Raw genomic sequence first — 22338 nt, forward strand, 5'->3', positions numbered from 1 at the left:
ATAATAAAAAAATTTACACTGAAATGCATTGTAATTAACAGTGGCGGGTAGAGACTGAAGGTGGCCCCATGGTCTTTACTCCTGAGGGTTGAAGAGGCTTTTTTTTTTTTTACCCATCCTGGACCCGTAATTGCACCAGAAAAGGGCCCTCATTAGCTAGGAAGATGATCGATATTGTGTAACATTGGAATTCAAACCCCAACGATGACCCCAACCTTGATCCCGAAGCTGACCCCAACTAGACATGTGCAATTCGTTTAGTTTCTAATTTGACAAAATTTAACACATTTTTATTTCCGAATTTTCAGACTTCCGAAAATTTCGAATTTCCGAAAATTAGAATTTCCGAATTTTTCAATTTCTAATTTTCGAAAATCCGAAATTTCAGAATTTCTGAATTTTTCAATTTCCGAATTTTTGGACTTCGAAAAATCCATATTTTTTAATTTCTGAATTTTCGTATTTCCGATTTTTTTAAATCTACGAATTTTTGATTTTCAAAATTTTAAATTTTCTAATTTTTTATTTTTCGAAATTGTGGAGTTTTCGAAATTGTGAAATTTTCGAAATTGAGGAATTTTCGAAATTGAGGAATTTTCGAAATTGAGGAATTTTCGAAATTGAGGAATTTTCGAAATTGAGGAATTTTCGAAATTGAGGAATTTTCGAAATTGTGGAATTTTCGAAATTGAGGAATTTTCGAAATTGAGGAATCCCGTTTTTTTTTTTTCGTATTTCCGAATTCTTTCATTTGCGAATTCTCTGAAATTCCAGATTTATGAAAATTTGGATTTCGAATTTTCGACATTCGTAAACTCTGAATTTTGAAAAACTCGAAAATTCAGAATTTTGAAAAAATGACAAAATTCGAAAAAAAAAAAAAAAATAGAAAATTCGAAATTTCGAAAATTATAAAAACCTGAATTTTTGAAATTCGAAATTTAAGAAATTCGAAAATTTAAAAATTCGAAATTGTAATATTCAAAAATCTAAAGTTCGAAAATCAAAAATGGGAAATTTCCAAATTTTTTGAATTTCCGAAAATTTTATTTTTCATTTTCGTTTCATTCGTAAATTTATTTTTTCCCGTTTTATTCGTTTTTTTTGCTTTTTCAGAAATCCGAAAATTCGGAAAAAATTTACGATTGAAACAAAAAATTATTTTTTTAATTTCCCGAATTTCCGAAAAAAAGAAAAAAAAAAAAGAAAATAACGAAAAAAAATGAATTTTTTGGCAGTGCACATGTCTAACCCCAACCTTAATTCCAATGATGCTCCTAACCTTTTGGTACCATGGTCTTTAAATTACTCCTTAACAGTGCCAGACCACATGCACCCGGAGCATGATGGGACTGTGACGTCATAAGAGGCCTATATAAAATCGGTGCGAGCCGCGCACACGGCATTACAGCTTGGGGGTCAGCTCCGGGGTCAAGGTTGGGGGTCGGGGTTAGGGTTTGAATGCCCACGTTTCTCAATATCAATCATCTTCCTAGCTAATGAGGGCCCTTTTCTAATGCAACAGGTCCATTATGGGTAAAATATCTTCTGTAAACCTCAGGAGCAATTTAAAGACCATGGTACCAAAAGGTTAGGAGCATCTTTGGTAATAAGGTTACGGTTAACACTGGGGTCAGCTTCGGAGTCAAGGTTAAGGTCAGTGTTGGAATAAAAATTATGATCTGCATTACAATTAAGCTTAGGGTCAGCTTTGGGGTCAGGTTAGGGTCAGCGTTGGGGTTTGGATCCCCGTTTCTTAATGCCCATCTTTCCAACCCTAATGCTGACCCTAACCTCACATTATGGGCAGGTGGTTGTAGCTTATCTTCTGTCTTGGCTAATGTCACCAGAGAAGCCAGTAGATTACAGGCCATGAGATGACCATGGATGGTTCCCATCATGCCCCATCACATTGTGCCCCAGGGCCAACATTAGAAATCATGGGGTCCCATACAGCCTGACAGGGCCTGCTGCCCACAAGCCCTGCTGGGCATTTCTAATGATCAGATGGGGCTCAGACCCTATACAGTAGTACAGCCTGTACCTCCCTCATCGGCGCCCCCCTGTGGTTCATGTCACATTATGGGCAGGTGGTTGTAGCTTATCTTCTGTCTTGGCTGATGCCACCAGAGAAGCCAGTAGATTACAGGCCATGAGATGACCATGGACGGTTCCCGTAGATCCAGCATCTTGCGATTGGCACATTCTGTTTCCCTGATAAGAGATTGTCCTGAGGTTAGAGTTGCTGGTCCATGTAGTGTTCACAACAGTAACAAAAGGTGAACAATTGGAGAAGGAGGATGTGGATTCATATTCAGTAGAGTTTCCGTTACCCGTTTTGTTTTCGGAAGGGAGCAGCATCAGTCTTAGGAGGGACATTTAGTGTCTCAGGTAACCAAGTAGCTTTACTTGCACCGGTTCCTAACCTGTCCCCCCAAAAAATACGCAACGGGAGGGTGTTCGTCATTCATCGTTCACTTTGCTGAAGACTTCCAGCAGGAGAGGCGTGTAGCCCGGCTGGATGTCCCAAATGTGGAGGACCTGCCTGCTGTGCTCATCGCTCACCGTGCGCATTTCCGTCAGGCACTCCATGATCTTCGCAAACAGAAACCTGCAAGATGGCAAAAGTGGAGCCGATTACATTTTATATCCAAGCAACATTAAGTCAAAAATTTGCCCCTTTTGTTTGTCCTGGAGTCTGTGACTTGCTATAAAAAAAAAAAAAAAAAAAAAAAAGGAGACAAGCTGATCATTGGGGGGGACTGAGGATTAGGTATGAGCTTTGAGTTCGAGTCGAACATTGCCTGTTGGCCTGTTCGGCGAACAACGAACAATTAGGGGTGTTCGCGGCAAATTCGAAAAGCCGCGGAACACCCTGTTAAAGTCAATGGGAGAAATCTAAAGTGCTAATTTTAAAGGCTAATATGCACGTTATTGTCCTAAAAAGTGTTTGGGGACCCGGTTCCTGTCCCAGGGGACATGTATCAATGCAAAAAAAAGTTTTAAAAACGCCCGTATGGGGGAGTGTAAAGTAAGCATGTGAAAAAGCGCATGTTTCCCGTACTTAGAACCGTCTCCCCACAACTGGCCAGGGTTGTGGGGATGAGGCCCTTGTCCCCATCAACATGGGGACATCCTCCCCATGTTGAGGGCATGTGGCCTGGTACGGTTCAGGAGAGGGGGGGCGCACTCTGTCCCCCCCTCTTTTCTGCGGCCGGCCAGGTTAGCGTGCTCGGATAAAGGGTCTGGTGTGGATTTTTGGGGGAACTCCACGCCATTTGTTTAAAAAATTGGGGTGGAGTTCCCCTTAAAATCCACACCAGACCTGAAGGGTCTAGAATGAATATTTGGGCGGAACCCCAAGTCATTTCTTTTTTAAATTGACGGCGGGGTTCCCCCCAATATCCATACCAGACCTGAAGGGCCTGGTAATTGAATTTGGGGGGACCCCCACGCCTTTTTTTTTTATGAAGGCATTCTCTCTGAATTTTCTGGGAGCCGACAATTCATTATAGCCGCGAGTCCGGTTTTAAATTACTTTTTTTCTTTCAGAAATGACACTTTGTGCAGGGACAGTTCTAAGTACGGGAAACATGCGCTACTTCACAGGCTTACTTTACACCCCCCACCCCCCTAGGTACGAAATGTAAAAGGAATATTTCACTTTTATTGTTTCACTTTTAGCATTATTAAATTCACTGCTCCCGAAAAAACGTCCGTTTTTAAAACTTTCTTTTTGCATTGATACATGTTTCCTGGGGCAGGACCCGGGTTCCCAAACACTTTTTAGGACAATAACTTGCATATTAGCCTTTAAAATTAGCACTTTAGATTTCAAATGTTCGAGTCCCATAGGCCCAGATTCAAGAAGCACTTGCGCCCGCGCAACCATAGGTTGCGCGGCGCAAGGGCTTACTTGCTCCGGTGTAACGAGTGCTCCTGATTCAGGAACCTCGTTACACCGACTGCAGCCTAGGATGTGACAGACATAAGCCTCCTTATGCCTTCACATCCCAGGCTGCATTCTTGCGTTGGCCGCTAGGGGGCGCGGCCATTGTGATCGGCGTATAGTATGCAAATTGCATACTACCACCGATTCACAAAAGTTGTGCGGGCCCTGGGCACGCAAGGTACGGAGTTTCCGTACGGCCACTTTAGCATAAGGCTGCTCCTGCTAATAGCAGGCGCAACCAATGCTAAAGTATAGCTGCGCTTCCCGCTCGCGACGTTCAAATTTTACGTCGTTTACGTTCACTTAGAAGCAAATGACGTCCTTGCGACGTCATTTGCCGCAATGCACGTCGGGAAAGTTTCCCGACGGAGCATGCGCTGTTCGCTCGGCGCGGGAGCGCGCCTAATTTAAATGATTCCCGCCCCCCGGCGGGATCATTTACATTAGGCGCCCTTACGCAGGGCTATTTAGCATATCGCCCGCGCAATTTACGGAGCAACTGCTCCGTGAATCGCGGGCAAAGCGCAATATTTGCGTGGGCGCAGAGAAAAATTTTTGCTCTTTGCCCACGCAAATATTGCGCGATTCTACCTGAATCTGGGCCATAGACTTTAACGGGGTTCTAAAGTTCACACGAACATTTGGTGTGTTCGCAGGTTCTGGTGCGAACCGAACAGGGGGGTGTTCGGCTCATCCCTACTGAGGATATGCTTCCTCGTGCCTGCAGCAGAATGATGACATCATTGCAGCTACGGTATAGGCACTAACTGGAGCTCAAGGACATCTTGGTAAAGGTGGAGCTTGAGACATATTCGGAACGTATTGACGTGCCTGAAGTAATAGTCAGGAGAGTTACGCTTGTCTTGATCCACCATGGCATTTTTAGTGCAGCTCATACATGAGAGCAGAAGCACACACCTGGCTCCAAAGACATAGGGCCAGCCTTTGGTGACACCCAGTAAAATGGCTTTTCCCCAGTAAATAATAAAAAAGGGGAATAACACAAGGAATCCTCTTTGCCAGATTAGTAACTGTGACGGGAGGGCCCCGGGGGAACCCAGAATCCCTTGGAAAGGTTGGGAAACCCTCGTTTCAGCTCCCCATGCACCTCTTATGTCCAAGCCAGACTGAGAAAATGTATCTTGGATTACGTAAAATGGGACACATTTATACACAATGGGCCAGATTCAGGTAGATCGGCGCATCTTTGTGCCGGCGTAGCGCATTTCTCATATGCGCTACGCCGACATATCCCAGAGAGGCAAGCAGAGTATTCACAAAGCACTCGCTCCCTACGTTGCGCCAGCGTAACGTAAATCATTCGGCGTAAGCCCGCCTAATTCAAAGTAGGTGGGCGTGATCCATGTGGATGAACCGTGACCCGAACGTGACCGTGGTCCGAACGAACGGCGCATGCGCATGCTCAGAATCACGTCGAACATACTCCCTAAGATACGACGGCTCAATGCCTACGACAAGAACGTAACCTACGCCCAGCCCCATTCACGTACTACTACGTAAATGACGTAAAATACGACGGCTGTTCCATCGTCCATACCTTTGCATGGGATGTGCCTCCTATAGGTGGAATAACTTTACACCGGACGTACGCCTTACGTAAACGGCGTATACTACTGCAACGGGCGCAAGTACGTTCGTGAATCGGCGTATCTCGGTCATTTGCATATTCAACGCGTAAATCAATGGAAGCGCCCCTTGCGGCCAGCGTAAATAGGCGCCCAGGCTCCGACAGCGTAGGAAACTTACGTCGGTCGGATGAAGCCACATTTCAGGCGTATCTTGCATTAAGAATCAGGCGCATAGATACGACGGCGCATCTGTGCACTTACGCGGCGTATCTAAAGATACGTCAGCGGAAGTGTTACCTGAATCCGGGCCCATATCTCCCAGGATAGATGTAAATACTATTCTTGGTTTGTTTGATTCTGAACTAAAACAGGTTAGTTGAGAGAGCTGATCACATTGGCCTCTGTACAATGTAGGAGACGGGCCGAATCCTGCTGGAGCTCCTGCTATTGTGTGAAGGTGTCCTGTGTTTATACTTATGATAATGTATAATCTACTGCTGTGTGAAGCTCGGTGACCTGTAGTGAAATCCTGATTAACCACTTAAGCCCCGGACCTTTAGGCAGCTAAATGCCCAGGCCAGGTTTTGAGATTCGGCACTGCGTCGCTTTAACAGACAATTGCGCGGTCGTGCGACGTAGCTCCCAAATAAAGTTGGCGTCCTTTTTTCCCCACAAATAGAGCTTTCTTTTGGTGGTATTTGATCACCTCTGCGGTTTTTATTTTTTGCGCTATAAACAAAAATAGAGCGACAATTTTGAAAAAAAAAGGAATATTTTTACTTTTTGCTGTAATAAATATCCCCCAAAAACATATATAAAAATGTTTTTTTCCTCAGTTTAGGCCGATACGTATTCTTCTACCTATTTTTGGTAAAAAAAAAAAAAAAAAATCGCAATAAGCGTTTATCGATTGGTTTGCGCAAAATTTATAGCGTTTACAAAATAGGGGATAGTTTTATTGCATTTTTATTAATTATTTTTTTTTTACTACTATTGGCCGCGATCAGCGATTTTTTTCGTGACTGCGACATTATGGCGGACACTTCGGACAATTTTGACACATTTTTGGGACCATTGTCATTTTCACAGCAAAAAATGCATTTAAATTGCATTGTTTATTGTGAAAATGACAGTTGCAGTTTGGGAGTTAAACACAGGGGGCGCTGTAGGAGTTAGTGTTCACCTAGTGTGTGTTTACAACTGTAGGGGGGTGTGGCTGTAGGACTGACGTCATCGATCGAGTCTCCCTTATAAAAGGGATCACTCGATCGATGCGCCGCCACAGTGAAGCACGGGGAAGCTGTGTTTACATACGGCTCTCCCCGTTCTTCAGCTCCGGGGAGCGATCGCGACGGAGCGGCTATAAACGAATAGCCGCGCCGTCGTCCCAGATCGCTCCCCGAGGGAATCCGCCCGCCGCACGCAGCGGAGGGGGTCCCGATCGGACCCCCCAACCGCTAGAAGGCAAGGACGTATATATACGTCCTTCTGCCTGTACGTGCCATTCTGTGGACGTAAATAGTCGTGCGGCGGGCGTTAAGGGGTTAATCATAACAATGCCCAGGAGGGCACGGAGTCACATTGGCTGCTTTAAGGGATTAGTTAATTAGCTCATGTTAATTTATGTTTCTGGTTACAGGTGTATTGTTAGAGTAATATGAGCAGGAGGGGGGAACCTCCTCCTCAACTGTATATAAGACTTGTATTTTGGTTCTAATTAACAGTCCATGTTCAGCAACTAAACAAGTATTGTCTTGTTTTGTGCTTGGGAGCGGCTGGAATATCTGATACCTATATTCAGGCTGGGAGGAAGTGGTATATGACAAAAGCACTCAAGCGGAGTGCGGGACGTTGCGTTACAGTAACAATTCCAGAAGAAGAGGAGTGTCATGATAACATATGCTGACTTATAGATCCTGTATGTGCTAAAAAAAAAAGAAAAGAAAAAGAGAATCCTGCAGTTGTTCACATCCCTCCTTACTCCTGTTATTTTATGCTGCTCGGTGCACTTGGGAGCTGGGATAGGAGCTGGTTAGGGGTACAAGGACAAGCAGAAACAATTGGGCCTCCAGGGCCAGAAAGTCACCCCCTTGCCCTTTCCATACAAAAAACGGAAAATATAAACTTTGGCCAGAACGGGTGAGATTAGCACAGGACTCTGGATGAAATAAGCGGTGGGCACTAGTTTAGGAAAAGCACATCTACTATGCAGGCAGTCCCCGAGTTACGAATATCCGACGACTCCTACTTACGAACGGGAGGCGGCATGACGTCTCTGCCGTTCTGCGCATGCGCGGCCACTTTGACGGCGGGCACATTTCGACAGAACATGAAAAAATAAAAAAATAAAAAGTACTGTTCCGACTTACGAACAAATTCAACTTAACCACTTCTCTACTTTGGGTGTTTTTCAGATTTGGTGTTTACAAGACTAAAACATTTTTTTTTGCTAGAAAATTACTTAAACCCCACAAACATTATATATTTATTTTTTTCTAATACCCTAGAGAATAAAATGGCGATCATTGCAATACTTTTTGTCACACCATATTTGCGCAGCGGTCCTACAAGCGCACTTTTTTTTGAAAAAAATCACTTTTTTGAATTAAAAAATAAGACAGCAATAAATTTGGCCCAATTTTTTTATATATTGTGAAAGATAATGTTACGCCGAGTAAAATGATACCCAACATGTCACGCTTACAAATTGTGCCCGCTCGTGGCATGGCGTCAAACTTTTACCCTTAAAAATCTCGATAGGCGACGTTTAAAAAATTCTATAGGTTGCATTTTTTGAGTTACAGAGTAGGCCTAGGGCTAGAATTATTGCTCTCGCTCTAACGATCGCGGCGATACCTCACTTGTGTCGTTTGAACACCGTTTTCATATGCGGGCGCTACTCACGTATGCGTTCGCTTCTGCGCACGAGCTCGTCGGGACGGGGCGCTTTAAAAAATTTTTATTTTTTTTTCTTATTTATTTTTATTTATTTTATTATTTTTTACACTGGAAAAAAAAAATGATCACTTTTATTCCTATTACAAGGAATGTAAACATCCCTTGTAATAGAAAAAAGCATGACAGGTCCTCTTAAATATGAGATCTGGGGTCAAAAAGACCTCAGATCTCATAATTAGTCTAAAATGCAAAAAAAAAAAAAAAAAAAAATAATTGGAAAATGTCATTTTTTCAAATGAAAAAAAAAAAAAAAAAAAGTTTCTTTAAGAGGCTGGGCGGGACTGACGTTTTGACATCACTTCCGCCCAGCAGAGCTATGGGGACGGGCGAACCGATACCTCGGTTGTGGCAGCAGCTGCTGCCGTTACCGAGATATGTATCTTTAAAGTTAGGCCGTATATAGTCGTACAGCGGTCTGGAAGTGGTTAAGAACAACCCTACAGTCCCTAGCCCGTTCGTAACTCGGGGACTGCCTGTACAGCCCTTTATAGGTGGAAGAGGTGAGGGGACACACTTGTGTATATGGATCTCCATGAACATGCTTACCTGTACTCCTGAGATTGCCGCTCAGCCTCTATGTGCGACATCAGTGTCAGTGCTAAATGCTCCTGGATCCGATCAATGTTTTCTCGGTCGGTGACACCGGGGCGATCTGCAACACACAATTGGAAAGGCCGCTGTAGGACCCGCGTCACATAGAAAACAGAGGAATGCCATTAGCCAACGATGGAAGATAAAAAGACTGGAATGCAGGGCCATTGGGATTACAGGGAGTTTCCCGGTGGGGCGATGGCTCAATGAGGGGCCGGCGTCAGTGAGAGCAGACCGTCGCCCCCCTCCGCTCCTCTGTCTCTCCCTTCCCGCAGCGCTCACCTCCTCTCCCTCCCCGCAGCGCTCACCTGGGGGGGAACAGAGGAGCATGGGGGAGGGGACAGACAGCTGACTCAACAGCATGGCCTGGGAGTTTCTCACTTCTGCCTAATCTTGTCCCATAAGGGGGGGCACCGAACTGATTATTTGCCCCGGGTGAAATAATGTCTAGCTTCCCCACTGGTACTGCCTATAAGAGTACCAGTACCAGCCGCTCTACTCTAATAAAGTAAAACGGCTAGTGGCTAGTGAAGGGGGAGAGGGGGCTTGGGTGGCCGGGGGGGGGGGGGGGGGGGTGCGGGAGTTGTCCGGCCGCCATGGGAGAGACCTGTCAAAGTGGGCCAGTCTGGATGAAGTCCAGGGCCAAATTTTTGTCCCAGTCCAGCCCTGCTGGAACGTTTGGGGGAGACCGGAGATCGGACAGCAGGATAGATTCTCAACCTGAGACACTTCATTGGTAACCTTACAGCAAGTGGCAAACTGAGATCTGTGTGATCTTCTCAGCAGTAGAAGGTCAAGGTGAGCTCAAACACGGGAATGGAGGAAAAAGAAGGAAGAGAAGAAGGAGGGGGGCGCCTGTGTTTGAGGTACATTTCCATAATGGAAATCTGGAGCTGGATGTTGGTTTGTCAGGCTTCAAGCCTTGGAACTCTGACAAGAATTTGGGTTAAGGGTTTATTATTCCAAGGTTGGTTCAGTAAATCGGTTGAATGGGGAGAGAAAGGTTGTTGGGCAAGGGTGATACTCATCGCCCTTACCCAACAACCTTTCCTCTCCCCATTCAACCCATTACTGAACCAACCTTGGAATATAAACCCTTAACCCAAACCAGAGGCGGCTCTTTAATTAGGTGGTCGTCTAAGGCCTCACACTCACAGGGGCCTCGCGGCTGCCTAACTTACCCAATGCATTACGCCAGTTTTGAGGGACAGGGGACCTGAACGTTGCTGTGCTCAGGCAGCGTTAAGAGCCCTGACTCAGGAGCGGGGGCCGCCCAGGGCCATCTTTTCCATTGGGCACGCTGGGCAGTTGCCCGGGGGCCCCGCTTGCCTGGGGGGCCCCACCGGCTGCCCAGCAACCCCAGTAAAATTTTTTGGAGAGTGACGGGTTAGAACTGCCCATGCCCAGTTTGCGGAAATCACAGAGAAGATCCGGTCCTCCACGAGTGGGGGGGGGGTTGCTGATGTAAGGGGGAAGTGAATGCAAAAATGTAAGGGGGCACTGATATAAAGGTTCCCCCTCCTATATTAGTGACCCCCCTTACCTTAGTGTATTTACTCTGGTCTCTGGTCACCAGAGTGCCCCCCACATCAGAGTTCCCCTTTACATTAGAGTCTGCAGGATTCCCCCTTACAATGCAAGAGGGAACTCAGTCTGCGGACCCTGATGTAAGTGGGAAAGAGAAAGCAGTGGACTCTGATATAAGGTGGTCTCTGGTCACCAGAGCCCCCCTCCACATCAGATTTCCCCCCTTAGATCATGATCTGCAGCGTTCCCCTTTACATAAGAGTTCCCTTTCACTGTAAGGGGCAATCCTGCAGACTCTGATGTAGGAGGAAACTCTGTGCTGGCTGGGTTATAGTAACCTTTTACTTTTGTTTAACTTAAAAACATTGCTAATAGCACTAGCTATATGTTTATAGTTTAAATACTGACATTTGCATTGTCCGGCACTGAAAACTGTAATTTTAGGTACTTTTTTTGCAGTGGCAGTAAAAAATGTGGTTCTGCCAGTAAATTTTATGATTTTTGTCAGTAAATTCTTGTGCATGATTGTGTAGACAGGGCCCCAGTGCACTGTATTGCCCGGGGGCCTATAATGCTCTTAAGATGACACTGGGGCCGCCAGCGTCCCTAACAACCAGTGAATATCGGTGACACCGCCCCTTGTGACGTCAATGACCCAGCATGCCCTCAGTCAATGACGTCACAAGGGGGCGGGTCCAGCAGGTGACATCACCGGGTGGCCCCTGCCCCTTAGGTATTAAAGAGCAGGATCTGGGGGCCACCTTGTTAACCACTTAAGGACCGCCTCCTGCACATATACGTCGGCAAAATGGCACGGCTGGGCACAAGCACGTATATATACACGTCCTGTACTTGTACCCAGCCGTGGGTCGCGGGCACGCTCCCGGGACCGCGGGTCCCGCGGACCCGATCGCCGCTCGAGTGCGGCGATCGGTCCCCGGAGCTGAAGAACGGGGAGAGCCGTGTGTTAACACGGCTTCCCCGTGCTTCACTGTGGCGGCGTATCGATCGCGTCATTCCCTTTATAGGGAAGACACGATCGATGACGTCACACCTACAGCCACACCCCCCTACAGTTGTAAACACTCACACAGTGAACCCTAACTCCTACAGCGCCCCCTGTGGTTAACTCCCAAACTGCAACTGTCATTTTCACAATAAAGAATGCAAATTAAATGCATTTTTTGCTGTGAAAATGACAATGGTCCCAAAAATGTGTCAAAATTGTCCGAAGTGTCCGCCATAATGTCGCAGTCACGAAAAAAAATCGATGATCGCCGCCATTAGTAGTAAAAAAAAAAAAAAAAAATGCAATAAAACTATCCCCTATTTTGTAAACGCTAGAAATTTTGCGCAAACCAACCGATAAACGATTATTGCGATTTTTTTTTACCAAAAATAGGTAGAAGAATACGTATCGGCCTAAACTAAGGAAAAAAAAAATATTATATATGTTTTTGGGGGATATTTATTATAGCAAAAAGTAAAAAATATTGATTTTTTTTCAAAATTGTCGCTCTATTTTTGTTTATAGCGCAAAAAATAAAAACCGCCGAGGTGATCAAATACCACCAAAAGAAAGCTCTATTTGTGGGGAAAAAAGGACGCCAATTTTGTTTGGGAGCCACGTCGCACGACCGCGCAATTGTCTGTTAAAGCGACGCAGTCCCGAACTGTAAAAACACCTTTGGTCTTTAGCCAGCATATTGGTCTGGGGCTTAAGTGGTTAAAGGGGGCATTTCCAGATTCCGATATGCCCCCTGCCTGCAGACCCCCACAATCACAGGCCAGTGTTGTGGGGAAGAGGCTCTCGTCCTTGAATTATTTTTTCCCATAATGGATGTGAGTGGGGCCCCATGTCAAGTTTTGCCTAAGGCCTCACAAATCCTAGAGCCGCCTCTGACCCAAACATCTATCAGAGTGTGGTCAGGTTCAGATCACAGTGAACATGGCAGTGAGGACACAGATGATATATATGGGCTGCTCAGTGGCAAATGAGAGGGGCACATTGCAGTGAGGGAAGGAATTATGAATATGGGGTTGTCAGTGGTAGAGGAGGGGGCAAAATGCAGTGAAAGCACAAGTGATGGATAGGTTGTGGTCTGTGGTAGACAAAGGGCACAGAATGTGGATATTGTATGGCCAATGGCAGAGGAGGGAATGTGGCATAAGGGCATGGATGGCGGATATGAGGTAGTCAGTTGTGGAGACGGGGCGCATTGGCATTGATGGTGGATATAGGGGTGATCAGTGGTAGGCAAAGGGCACATGGCAGTGAGGGTACTGATGGTGGATAGGGGGTGGCCAGAGGTAGAGAAGGGGCAGATGCCAATGAGGGCCCAGATAGTGGACATGTGGTGGTCAGTTGAAGAGGAGGAGTACATGGCATTGAGGGCACGAATGATGGATATGGTGTGGTATTGATATCTGTGGTAGACAAGGGGCAGTAATGGTGAATATGGTGTGGTCAGTGGTAGGCAAAGGGTCGTTATGGTGAATATGGGGAAGGGGGGGTCCATTGGCAGTGGGGGGGGGGGTGGTCTGTGGTAGAAGAGAAGAGCGGTAGTGATGGTGTATATGGGGTGGCCAGTGGTAGGCAAGGGGCAGTGGTGGTGGCGGCTATGGGGCGGTCAGTAGTAGAGGAGCGCCAGTGATGGTGTAGATGGGGTGGTCAGTGATAGGCAATAGGGCAGTTATGGGGGGGGGCTCATTGGTAGGCAAAAGGGCAGTGTTGGTGGACATAGGGTGGTCATTGGTAGGCAATGGGCAGTGATGATTATATATCACACATACATACACACACACACACACACAGAGGAAGAGGAGAGCTGCGGATCGCAGAGCGGTATTGCCCGCTGTTGGAACTTACATTGAAATTTCACACAGCCCCGCCTCCTCCTTACCCCGCGCCTGTGATAGACAGAATGCGGGTCCAATGCTAGGACGTGTTGTCTATCACAGGCGCGGGGTCAGGAGGAGGCGGGGCTGTGTGAGCGAGCAGAGCGGAGGGAATTTCAATGTAAGTTCCAACAGCGGGCAATACCGCTCTGTGATCCGCAGCTCTCCTCTTCCTCCGTGATCTCTGACGGCTCCCCATCAACCCAGCCCACCGCGGTGTTCGCGCCCCCCCCCCCACTCCCAGGCGATCCGCGGCTCTCCTCTTTATCCTGTCATGATCTGGCCGCCAATGGGGGGGCACAAGGACTCCGCAATTGGGCGGGGGGGGGGGCATAAGGACTCCACAATTGGGGGGGCACAATGAGTTTGCAATGGGCTGAAATGCAGTGGGGCTGAAATGTGGGGCGCAGTGAGGCTGCATTGATGAGCACAGGTGAGGCTGTGCTGAGGGGAACTGATAAAGTTGTTTTTAATATTTATTTCCGTAACTTAATTCTGCATAAAACATTTAAGTGTCATTTCATGAGATGATTTATGAGGGCGTGATTAGCGGCAGAATTAGGGGCGGAGCAGTGTAGGTATTGAGTTGGGCAACTGATGGCGAGTAACCCTTGAGGCCTGGCTAGTGGCTCAAGACTTGAAATTTTGAGCTAGGGCCAGTGGTAGGCGAGGGGCAGCGATGGTGGATATGGGGTGGCCAGTGGTAGGCGAGGGGCAGTGATGGTGCATATGGAGTGGTCAGTGGTAGATGAGAGGCAGCAATGGTGGATATGGAGTGGCCAGTGGTAGATGAGGGGCAGCGATGGTGGATATGGGGTGGCCAGTGGTAGGCGAGGGGCAGCGATGGTGCATATGGAGTGGTCAGTGGTAGATGAGGGGCAGCGATGGTGCATATGGAGTGGTCAGTGGTAGATGAGGGGCAGCGATGGTGCATATGGAGTGGTCAGTGGTAGATGAGGGGCAGCGATGGTGCATATGGAGGGGTCAGTGGTAGATGAGAGGCAGCGATGGTGGATATGGAGTGGCCAGTGGTAGGCGAGGGGCAGCGATGGTGGATATGGGGTGGTCATTGGTAGGCGAGGGGCAGCGATGGTGGATATGGGGTGGTCAGTGGTAGATGAGGGGCAGCGATGGTGGATATGGGGTGGTCAGTGGTAGATGAGGGGCAGCGATGGTGGATATGGGGTGGCCAGTGGTAGGCGAGGGGCAGCGATGGTGGATATGGGGTGGCCAGTGGTAGAGGAGGGGCAGTGATGGTGGATATGGGGTGGCCAGTGGTAGATGAGAGGCAGCTATGGTGGATATGGGGTGGCCAGTGGTAGATGAGGGGCAGTGATGGTGGATATGGGGTGGCCAGTGGTAGGCGAGGGGCAGCGATGGTGGATATGGGGTGGCCAGTGGTAGGCGAGGGGCAGCGATGGTGGATATGGGGTGGCCAGTGGTAGATGAGGGGCAGTGATGGTGGATATGGGGTGGCCAGTGGTAGATGAGGGGCAGTGATGGTGGATATGGGGTGGCCAGTGGTAGATGAGAGGCAGCTATGGTGGATATGGGGTGGCCAGTGGTAGATGAGAGGCAGTGATGGTGGATATGGAGTGGTCATTGGTAGGCGAGGGGCAGCGATGGTGGATATGGAGTGGTCAGTGGTAGGCGAGGGGCAGCGATGGTGGATATGGAGTGGTCAGTGGTAGGCGAGGGGCAGCGATGGTGGATATGGGGTGGCCAGTGGTAGATGAGAGGCAGTGATGGTGGATATGGAGTGGTCATTGGTAGGCGAGGGGCAGCGATGGTGGATATGGAGTGGTCAGTGGTAGGCGAGGGGCAGCGATGGTGGATATGGAGTGGTCAGTGGTAGGCGAGGGGCAGCGATGGTGGATATGGAGTGGTCAGTGGTAAGCGAGGGGCAGTGATGGTGGATATGGAGTGGTCAGTGGTAGGCGAGGGGCAGCGATGGTGGATATGGGGTGGCCAGTGGTAGGCGAGAGGCAGCGATGGTGGATATGGGCTGGCCAGTGGTAGATGAAGGGCAGTGATGGTGGATATGGGGTGGCCAGTGGTAGGCGAGGGGCAGCGATGGTGGATATGGGGTGGCCAGTGGTAGATGAGGGGCAGCGATGGTGGATATGGGGTGGCCAGTGGTAGGCGAGGGGCAGCGATGGTGGATATGGGGTGGCCAGTGGTAGGCGAGAGGCAGCGATGGTGGATATGGGCTGGCCAGTGGTAGATGAAGGGCAGTGATGGTGGATATGGGGTGGCCAGTGGTAGATGAGGGGCAGCGATGGTGGATATGGGGTGGCCAGTGGTAGGCGAGGGGCAGCGATGGTGGATATGGAGTGGCCAGTGGTAGGTGAGGGGCACATGCCAATGAAAGCACAGATGGTGGATATGGGAGTAGTAAGTGGTAGAGGAAGGGCATACACCAATGAGGGCACAAATGGCGGGTATGGGGTGGTCAGTGGGAGAGGAAGGTCACATGGCTGTGAAGGATCGGTAATGGAGACCGGTGGGGGAGGAGTCTAAACGTGAAAACAGAACAATGCACGACCCAAACATAGTATAAAAGATGAGAATGCGGAAGCGGCGCGCCCGCCGCCTCTGCCCGTACCGGAGGAGAACAGACAGATGGCCTGCATCAGTGCGTATTCCTCCATGTTCAGGTTGAGCTTCTTCAGCATACAGTGAAATCTGATCAGCGGCTCCAGGAAGATTTGGCGGAATCCGGCTGGGAGGGAGAAAGAGGAATAAAGTCAATGGAGATTTAACGGGGCACTCCAGAATCTCTGAACAGTGCTCAGAGCTGGGCCCTCGGGGGCCCCACAGGAACAAGTTTCTAATTTTACGGGTTACAAAAAAATAAAATAAAATTCCCACGCACCCAGCGCCATGTCCCGGAGGTTGTACGTGATCTTGCCGCACTCCCAGCTACACGTCTTTGGGTTAAAGGGGGTGTTGAATCGGATTATGGCCAGCTCCAGTGCGCTTCCCTTCAGGAGCGCGATCTGATCCTCGATCGACAGAGTCCTAGGAAGAGAGAGAGCGAGAGAGAGAGAGAGACAACAGCATGACATCCCTCTGCAGGACCACGGAGCGCCCCCTGTAGGGGAGCAATCAGATGACACTTCAATAGCTGGGCCAAGTCTCTACAGATACAATAACTGAAGGTGGAATATTTAGATACCACGCTATTATCATTATACATGTATATAGCTCTGACATATACTGCAGCGCTGTACAGAGAACACTGAGCCAGTCACATCAGTCTCTGTACCAGAGGAGCTTACACTCTAATGTCCCCTCCCCCACAGTCACATATTATTATTATACATATTATAAAGCTCTGACATATACCGTAGTGCTGTACAGAGAACACTGAGCCAATCACATCAGTCTCTGTATCAGAGGAGCTTACACTCTAAGGCCCAGATTCTCAAAGGACTTACGACGGCGTAGCGCCACGTACGCCGGCGTAAGTCCGAACGAGAGCCGTCGTATCTATCCGGCCGATTCATAGAACCAGTTACGCATAAATTCGGCTAAGATACGAGCGGCGTAAGTCTCTTAGGGTGCAATATTTACGCTGGCCGCTAGGTGGCGCTTCCGTAGATTTCCGCGTAGAATATGCTAATGGCCTAGATACGCCGATTCACCAACGTACGCGTGCGCCCGGCGTAGCAAGATACGTCGTTTACGCAAGACATACGCCGGCGTAAAGTTACCCCTCGTAAAGCAGGAGTAAGTCATGTTCAGTATGGACGTCGGAAACGCTGGAACAGTGTCGTGTTTTACGTCGTTTGCGTAAGTCGTCCGTGAATGGGGCTGGACGCAAGTTACGTTCACGCCGATTCACGAACGTACGTGAGCCCAGCGTAGCAAGATATGTCGTTTACGTAAGACATACGCCGGCGTAAAGTTACCCCTCGTAAAGCAGTACCCGGGTAAGTCATGTTCGGTATGGACGTCGGAACAGCGTCGTGTTTTACGTCGTTTGCGCAAGTCGTCCGTGAACGGGGCTGGGACGCAAGTTACGTTCACGTCGACTCGGCATTGAGCGGGCGTAATTTAATTTGAAAATTCGACGTGATACTGCGCATGCGCCGTTCGAAAAAAGCGTAATTTACGCGGGGTCATGATTAATTTACATAAAACACGCCCCCCTGTTCCTCATTTGATTTAGGCGCGCTTACGCCGGCAGATTTACGATACGCCGCCGTAACTTTAGACGCAAGTGCTTTGTGAATACAGCACTTGCCTCTCTAAGTTGCGGCGGCGTAGCGTAAACTACGATATGCTACGCCCGCCTACATTTACGCCGCTGACTGAGAATCTGGCCTTAAATGTCCCCTCCCCCACAGTCACACACACCATTATTATTATATATTTATATAGCTCTGACATATACCGCAGCGCTGTACAGAGAACACTGAGCCAATCACATGAGTCTCTGTACCAGAGGAGCTTACACTCTAATGTCCCCTCCCCCCACAGTCACTCACTATTATTATACATTTATATAGCTCAGACATATACCGCAGCGCTGTACAGAGAACGGTACCTGAAGCGAGGGACGATTTTGGCGAAGCTGATGACTCCCTCGATCACATAGGTGACGAGGTCGGAGATATGAGGTAACATGGTAAAGACGTGGGGGGAGGAGGAGGAGGAGGAGTGCTGCGAGAAGTCTGTGAGGTTCATGTGTCGTCTGACGGGCTAAAAGATATAAAAAAATAATAAATAATAATTAGTTATGGGAGGCTGAGAAGGAAGGGGCTAGATGATGCTGGATGTCCAACCAGGCAGGGCTCTATCTGGACTTGCTGCAGCTTCTAACGCACACTGTGGGAAGGTCGCATTGTAAGCAGAGCAAGCCATTTCAGTCCTAGGGGGGGGAGGAGCCTGGTACAACCTGGTTTACACATTGGGCTAGATTGAGGTACCGCTGCGCACTTCTTACGGAGGCGCAGCGTACCTTTTTTGCCCTGCCCCCCCGCAAATTATCTGCGCTACGCTTCATTCATGAAGCAGTAGCCACGTAATTTGCGTGGGCGCACCTCAAAAATGCCCCGGCGTAAGGGCGCGTAATTTAAATTATCCCGTAGGGGGGCGTGGATCATTTAAATTAGGCGCGTTCCGTGCGCATGCTCCGTCGGGAAACTTTCCAGACGTGCATTGCGGCAAATGACGTCGCAAGGACGTCATTTGCTTCAAAGTGAACGTAAATGGCGTCCAGCGCCATTCACGATTCACTTACGCAAACAACGTAATTTTCAAACATCGCGACGCGGGAACGACGGGTATACGTAGCATTGGCTGCCCCTGCTAATAGCAGGAGCAGCCTTACGTGAAACCCGACGAACGGAAACGACGTAAACTGCGTACGCAGGGCTCGCGTAGGGTAGTGAATCGGCGTTAGTATGCAATTTGCATACTCTACGCTGAGCACAACGGGAACGCCACCTAGCGGCCATCGTAAGAATGCAGCCTACGATATGACTGGCGTAAGAGCCTTATGCCGCGCATATCTTAGGCTGCAGTCGGCGTATCGAGGTTCCTGAATCAGGAGCATTCGAAACGCCGGCGCAAGTAAGCAATTGCGCTGCGTAACTATGGTTACGCAGACGCAATTGCTACCTGAATCTACCCCATTATTTATAAAATGTTGTAACATTTAAAAAAGGGGACCCATCAGGATCAAGACCCGGAGAAGAATGACGGCCTTGGAACCGGTACAGGAAAAAAAAAGTCAACATTCCTCCCTCATTCTACCTTTGATATCCATCACACGACCTCACCTACCCGAAAATTGTTGAAATGGGCGAAGTTGGAATCGAAGGTCTTCTTCTGGGCTTCGGCGAGCTGCTCCACCAGCGATCGCTGCTCCCCCGTCAGGCCGGGATTGGGGGACACGCTCTGAAACTGCACCAACCTCTGCTTCTTCCTAATGAGCGCCCGTCGCATCTTCACCGCCTCGTCCGACATGATCACTGCCGCCGAAAAGAGAAAAAGCGTGAGAAATCCGACCTTCCAGAGACTCGGATCTCAGAATCTGAGATCTACCAATTAAAAACAGCAAAAAGATCCGATTGCAGATGGGGGGGGGGGGGAGATAAGGGATAACTTAGGAAACAGCGATCACAGAGTAATTACTTTCACCATAAAATCATAGGAAGCATGAGGGCAAGAGCAAGAACACTAAACTGAAACACACACCCCAACTTTCCAAAACTGCGCGCCATACTACAAGATATTGAATGGGATCAAGTTCTAGAAACATTGAATACTGAGGGGAAAAAAAATGGGAGTGGTTTAAAAGGACATTATTAACCTTTTTTGCTGCCAGAACAGTTTTTCCTTTTTTTTTTGCACATCAGATTATACAAAACCCCCAAACATTATATACATTTTCTGAAAGACACCCTAGAGAATAAAACAGTGGTGGTTACATTTTTTATGCAACACGATATTAGCTGAAAGAAGAAAAAGAAGAAGAAAAGGAAGAAAGAAAGAAAGAAAGAAAGAAAGAAAGAAAGAAAGAAAGAAAGAAAGAAAGAAAGAAAGAAAGAAAAAGAAAGAGAAAAAAAGAAAGAGAAAAAAAGAAAAAGAAGAAGAAAAGAAAGAAAGAAAGAGAAAAAAAAGAAAGAGAAAAAAAAGAAAGAGAAAAAAAAGAAAGAGAAAAAAAAGAAAAAAGAAAAAAAAAAAAAAAAAAAAAGAAAAAAAAAAAAAAAAAAAAAAAAAAAGAAAAAAAAAAAAAGAAAGGAAGGAAAAAAAAAAAAAAAAAGAAAGAAAGAAAGAAAGAAAGAAAGAAAGAAAGAAAGAAAGAAAGAAAGAAAGAAAGGAGAAAGAAAGAAGAAGACACTAAAAGTGAATTTTCTGCGAACAAAAACGCAATAAAACTATCTACATTTTTGGTAAAAGATAAAAGACAAGGTTGCACCGAGTAAATAGATACCCAAAGATGCCGAACCTTAAAATTTGTGAGGGCCCATGGAAATAGTGACAAACTTCAGTACCCTAAATTTTCTATAGGTGGCGCTTTAAAAGCCTCCTATAGGTCATCAGTTTAGTGTTATGGAGGAGGTCTTGTGCTAGATTGGGGGTGGGGAGATTTTATGTGCTTGGGTGTAACTTTGTTTGCAATAAAAAAAAAAAAAAACTTTTTTTTAACTTTTGTTTTTCCATCACATAGCAGAGTCGCTGTGATGATTTTTGGTGACAGGTACTCTTTAATATGACTTGCAGGGCTCTACTAGATACATTGCATTACAATACATCCCTATCCGGCTATGCTGACCAGGGAAAGGGACAGGGTGACCTGGAAGTGGCGTCATACCCTGCGCGGGAGGTCTCCTCATTACTGGGGGGAGTGCAAGCAGCTGCCCGAATGCTTCCACCTGACGAGCAGTAGTCTGCTTCTCAGTTTGACACCCAATTTACGGCGTTTGCAGCCATTAGATTGTGTGTGAAGCCCCCCCCCCCCCCGCGCTGTACGGACTTGGCAGCGAAAGGGTTAAAATTGTGGCATTAGCCAGTGAATTCCAATGGGCAACAAAATATAGAAGAGCCAAGGTTAAACTGTAGCATAAAAAGGCATATAAAAAAAAAGAGATAATAAAATGGCCTTCAAAAACGATAATGCCAAGGGGGTCATCAACGGCATTATAAACAACAAGAAATGCAATAATAAAAAATGTAAGCATCAGGGCAGATAGAATAAATCATAAGAGGCACATAGTGGAAGAGAGTGGCCTGGATTCAAGAAGCAATTGCGCCTGTGTAACCATAGGTTACACAGCGCAATTGCTTACTTGCCCCGGCGTTACGAGTGCTCCCAATTCAGGAACCTCGTTACGCCGACTGCAGCCTAAGATATGCGCGGCATAAGGCTCTTATGCCCGCATATCTTAGGCTGCATTCTTGCGATGGCCGCTAGGTGGCGTTCCCGTTGTGCTCAGCGTATAGTATGCAAATTGCATACTAACGCCGATTCACAACGTTGCGCGAGCCCTGCGTACGCAATTTACGTCGTTTCCGTACGGCGGTTTTTGCATAAGGCTGCCCCTGCTATTAGCAGGGGCAGACAATGTTACGTATACCCGCCGTTCCCGCGTCGCGAAATTTGAAAAATCACGTAGTTTGCGTAAGTGAATCGTGAATGGCGCTGGATGCCATTCACGTTCACTTTGAAGCAAATGACGTCATTGCGACGTCATTTGCCGCAATGCACCTCGGGAAAGTTTCCCGACGGAGCATGCGCTCTACGATCAGCGCGGGAACGCGCCTAATTTAAATGATTCCCGCCCCCTACGGGATCATTTAAATTGCACGCGCTCCTGCTCCGTGAATCAAGGGCAGCGCAGCAAATTTGCAGGGGGCGCAGGGCAAAAACGTTGCCCTGCGCCTCCGTAAAAAATGCGCAATTCTACCTGAATCCAGCCCAGTGACTATTAGTAAGAAAACGAGGTCAGAACCTATTGGGCCCCATGAAGGATGATCAGGGGAAGTTGGTTACAAATGATGAGAAGAAGGCAACTGTACAAAGAAAAAGAAAGGAGTAAAAACAAAAAATGTAATAAAAATAGAAAAGGACTTGAAAAAAGCGCAACAAATAATACACCAGGACCAGCACCCAAGAGTCCTCAAAGAACTTAGCCAAGCTATAGCCAAACCATTGTTCCTAATTTTTAAGAACTGCTTAGTGACTGGAAAAAGTACCAGCTGATTGGAGAAAAGCCGATGTGGTGTCAATATTTAAAAAAGGGCAGAGATATGTATAGCTGGTAATCACAAACCTGTCAACCTAACATGAATAGTATGTAAATTATTGGA

At 47.4% G+C, this 22338-nt stretch overlaps 1 protein-coding gene across 2 annotated transcripts in view; it reads right to left on the reverse strand.

Annotated features, from left to right (window-relative positions):
- Positions 1–1179: 1179 nt before the first annotated feature.
- NR1I2 (nuclear receptor subfamily 1 group I member 2) overlaps positions 1180–22338 on the reverse strand; it is a 55387-nt gene continuing 34228 nt past the window's right edge. For both annotated transcript variants that reach the window (XM_040339208.1, XM_040339209.1), the window contains exons 4-9: positions 19309–19496; positions 18068–18222; positions 16391–16536; positions 16121–16237; positions 9046–9151; positions 1180–2611 (exon numbers count right to left, since the gene is read on the reverse strand). In XM_040339208.1, the coding sequence (XP_040195142.1) occupies positions 2464–2611; positions 9046–9151; positions 16121–16237; positions 16391–16536; positions 18068–18222; positions 19309–19496 (860 nt within the window). In that variant the 3' untranslated portion in view covers positions 1180–2463. The remainder of the gene's footprint in view (positions 2612–9045; positions 9152–16120; positions 16238–16390; positions 16537–18067; positions 18223–19308; positions 19497–22338) is intronic.

The sequence above is a fragment of the Rana temporaria genome, chromosome 2 (assembly GCF_905171775.1).
Source record: "Rana temporaria chromosome 2, aRanTem1.1, whole genome shotgun sequence".
Taxonomy (NCBI): Eukaryota; Metazoa; Chordata; class Amphibia; order Anura; family Ranidae; genus Rana; species Rana temporaria.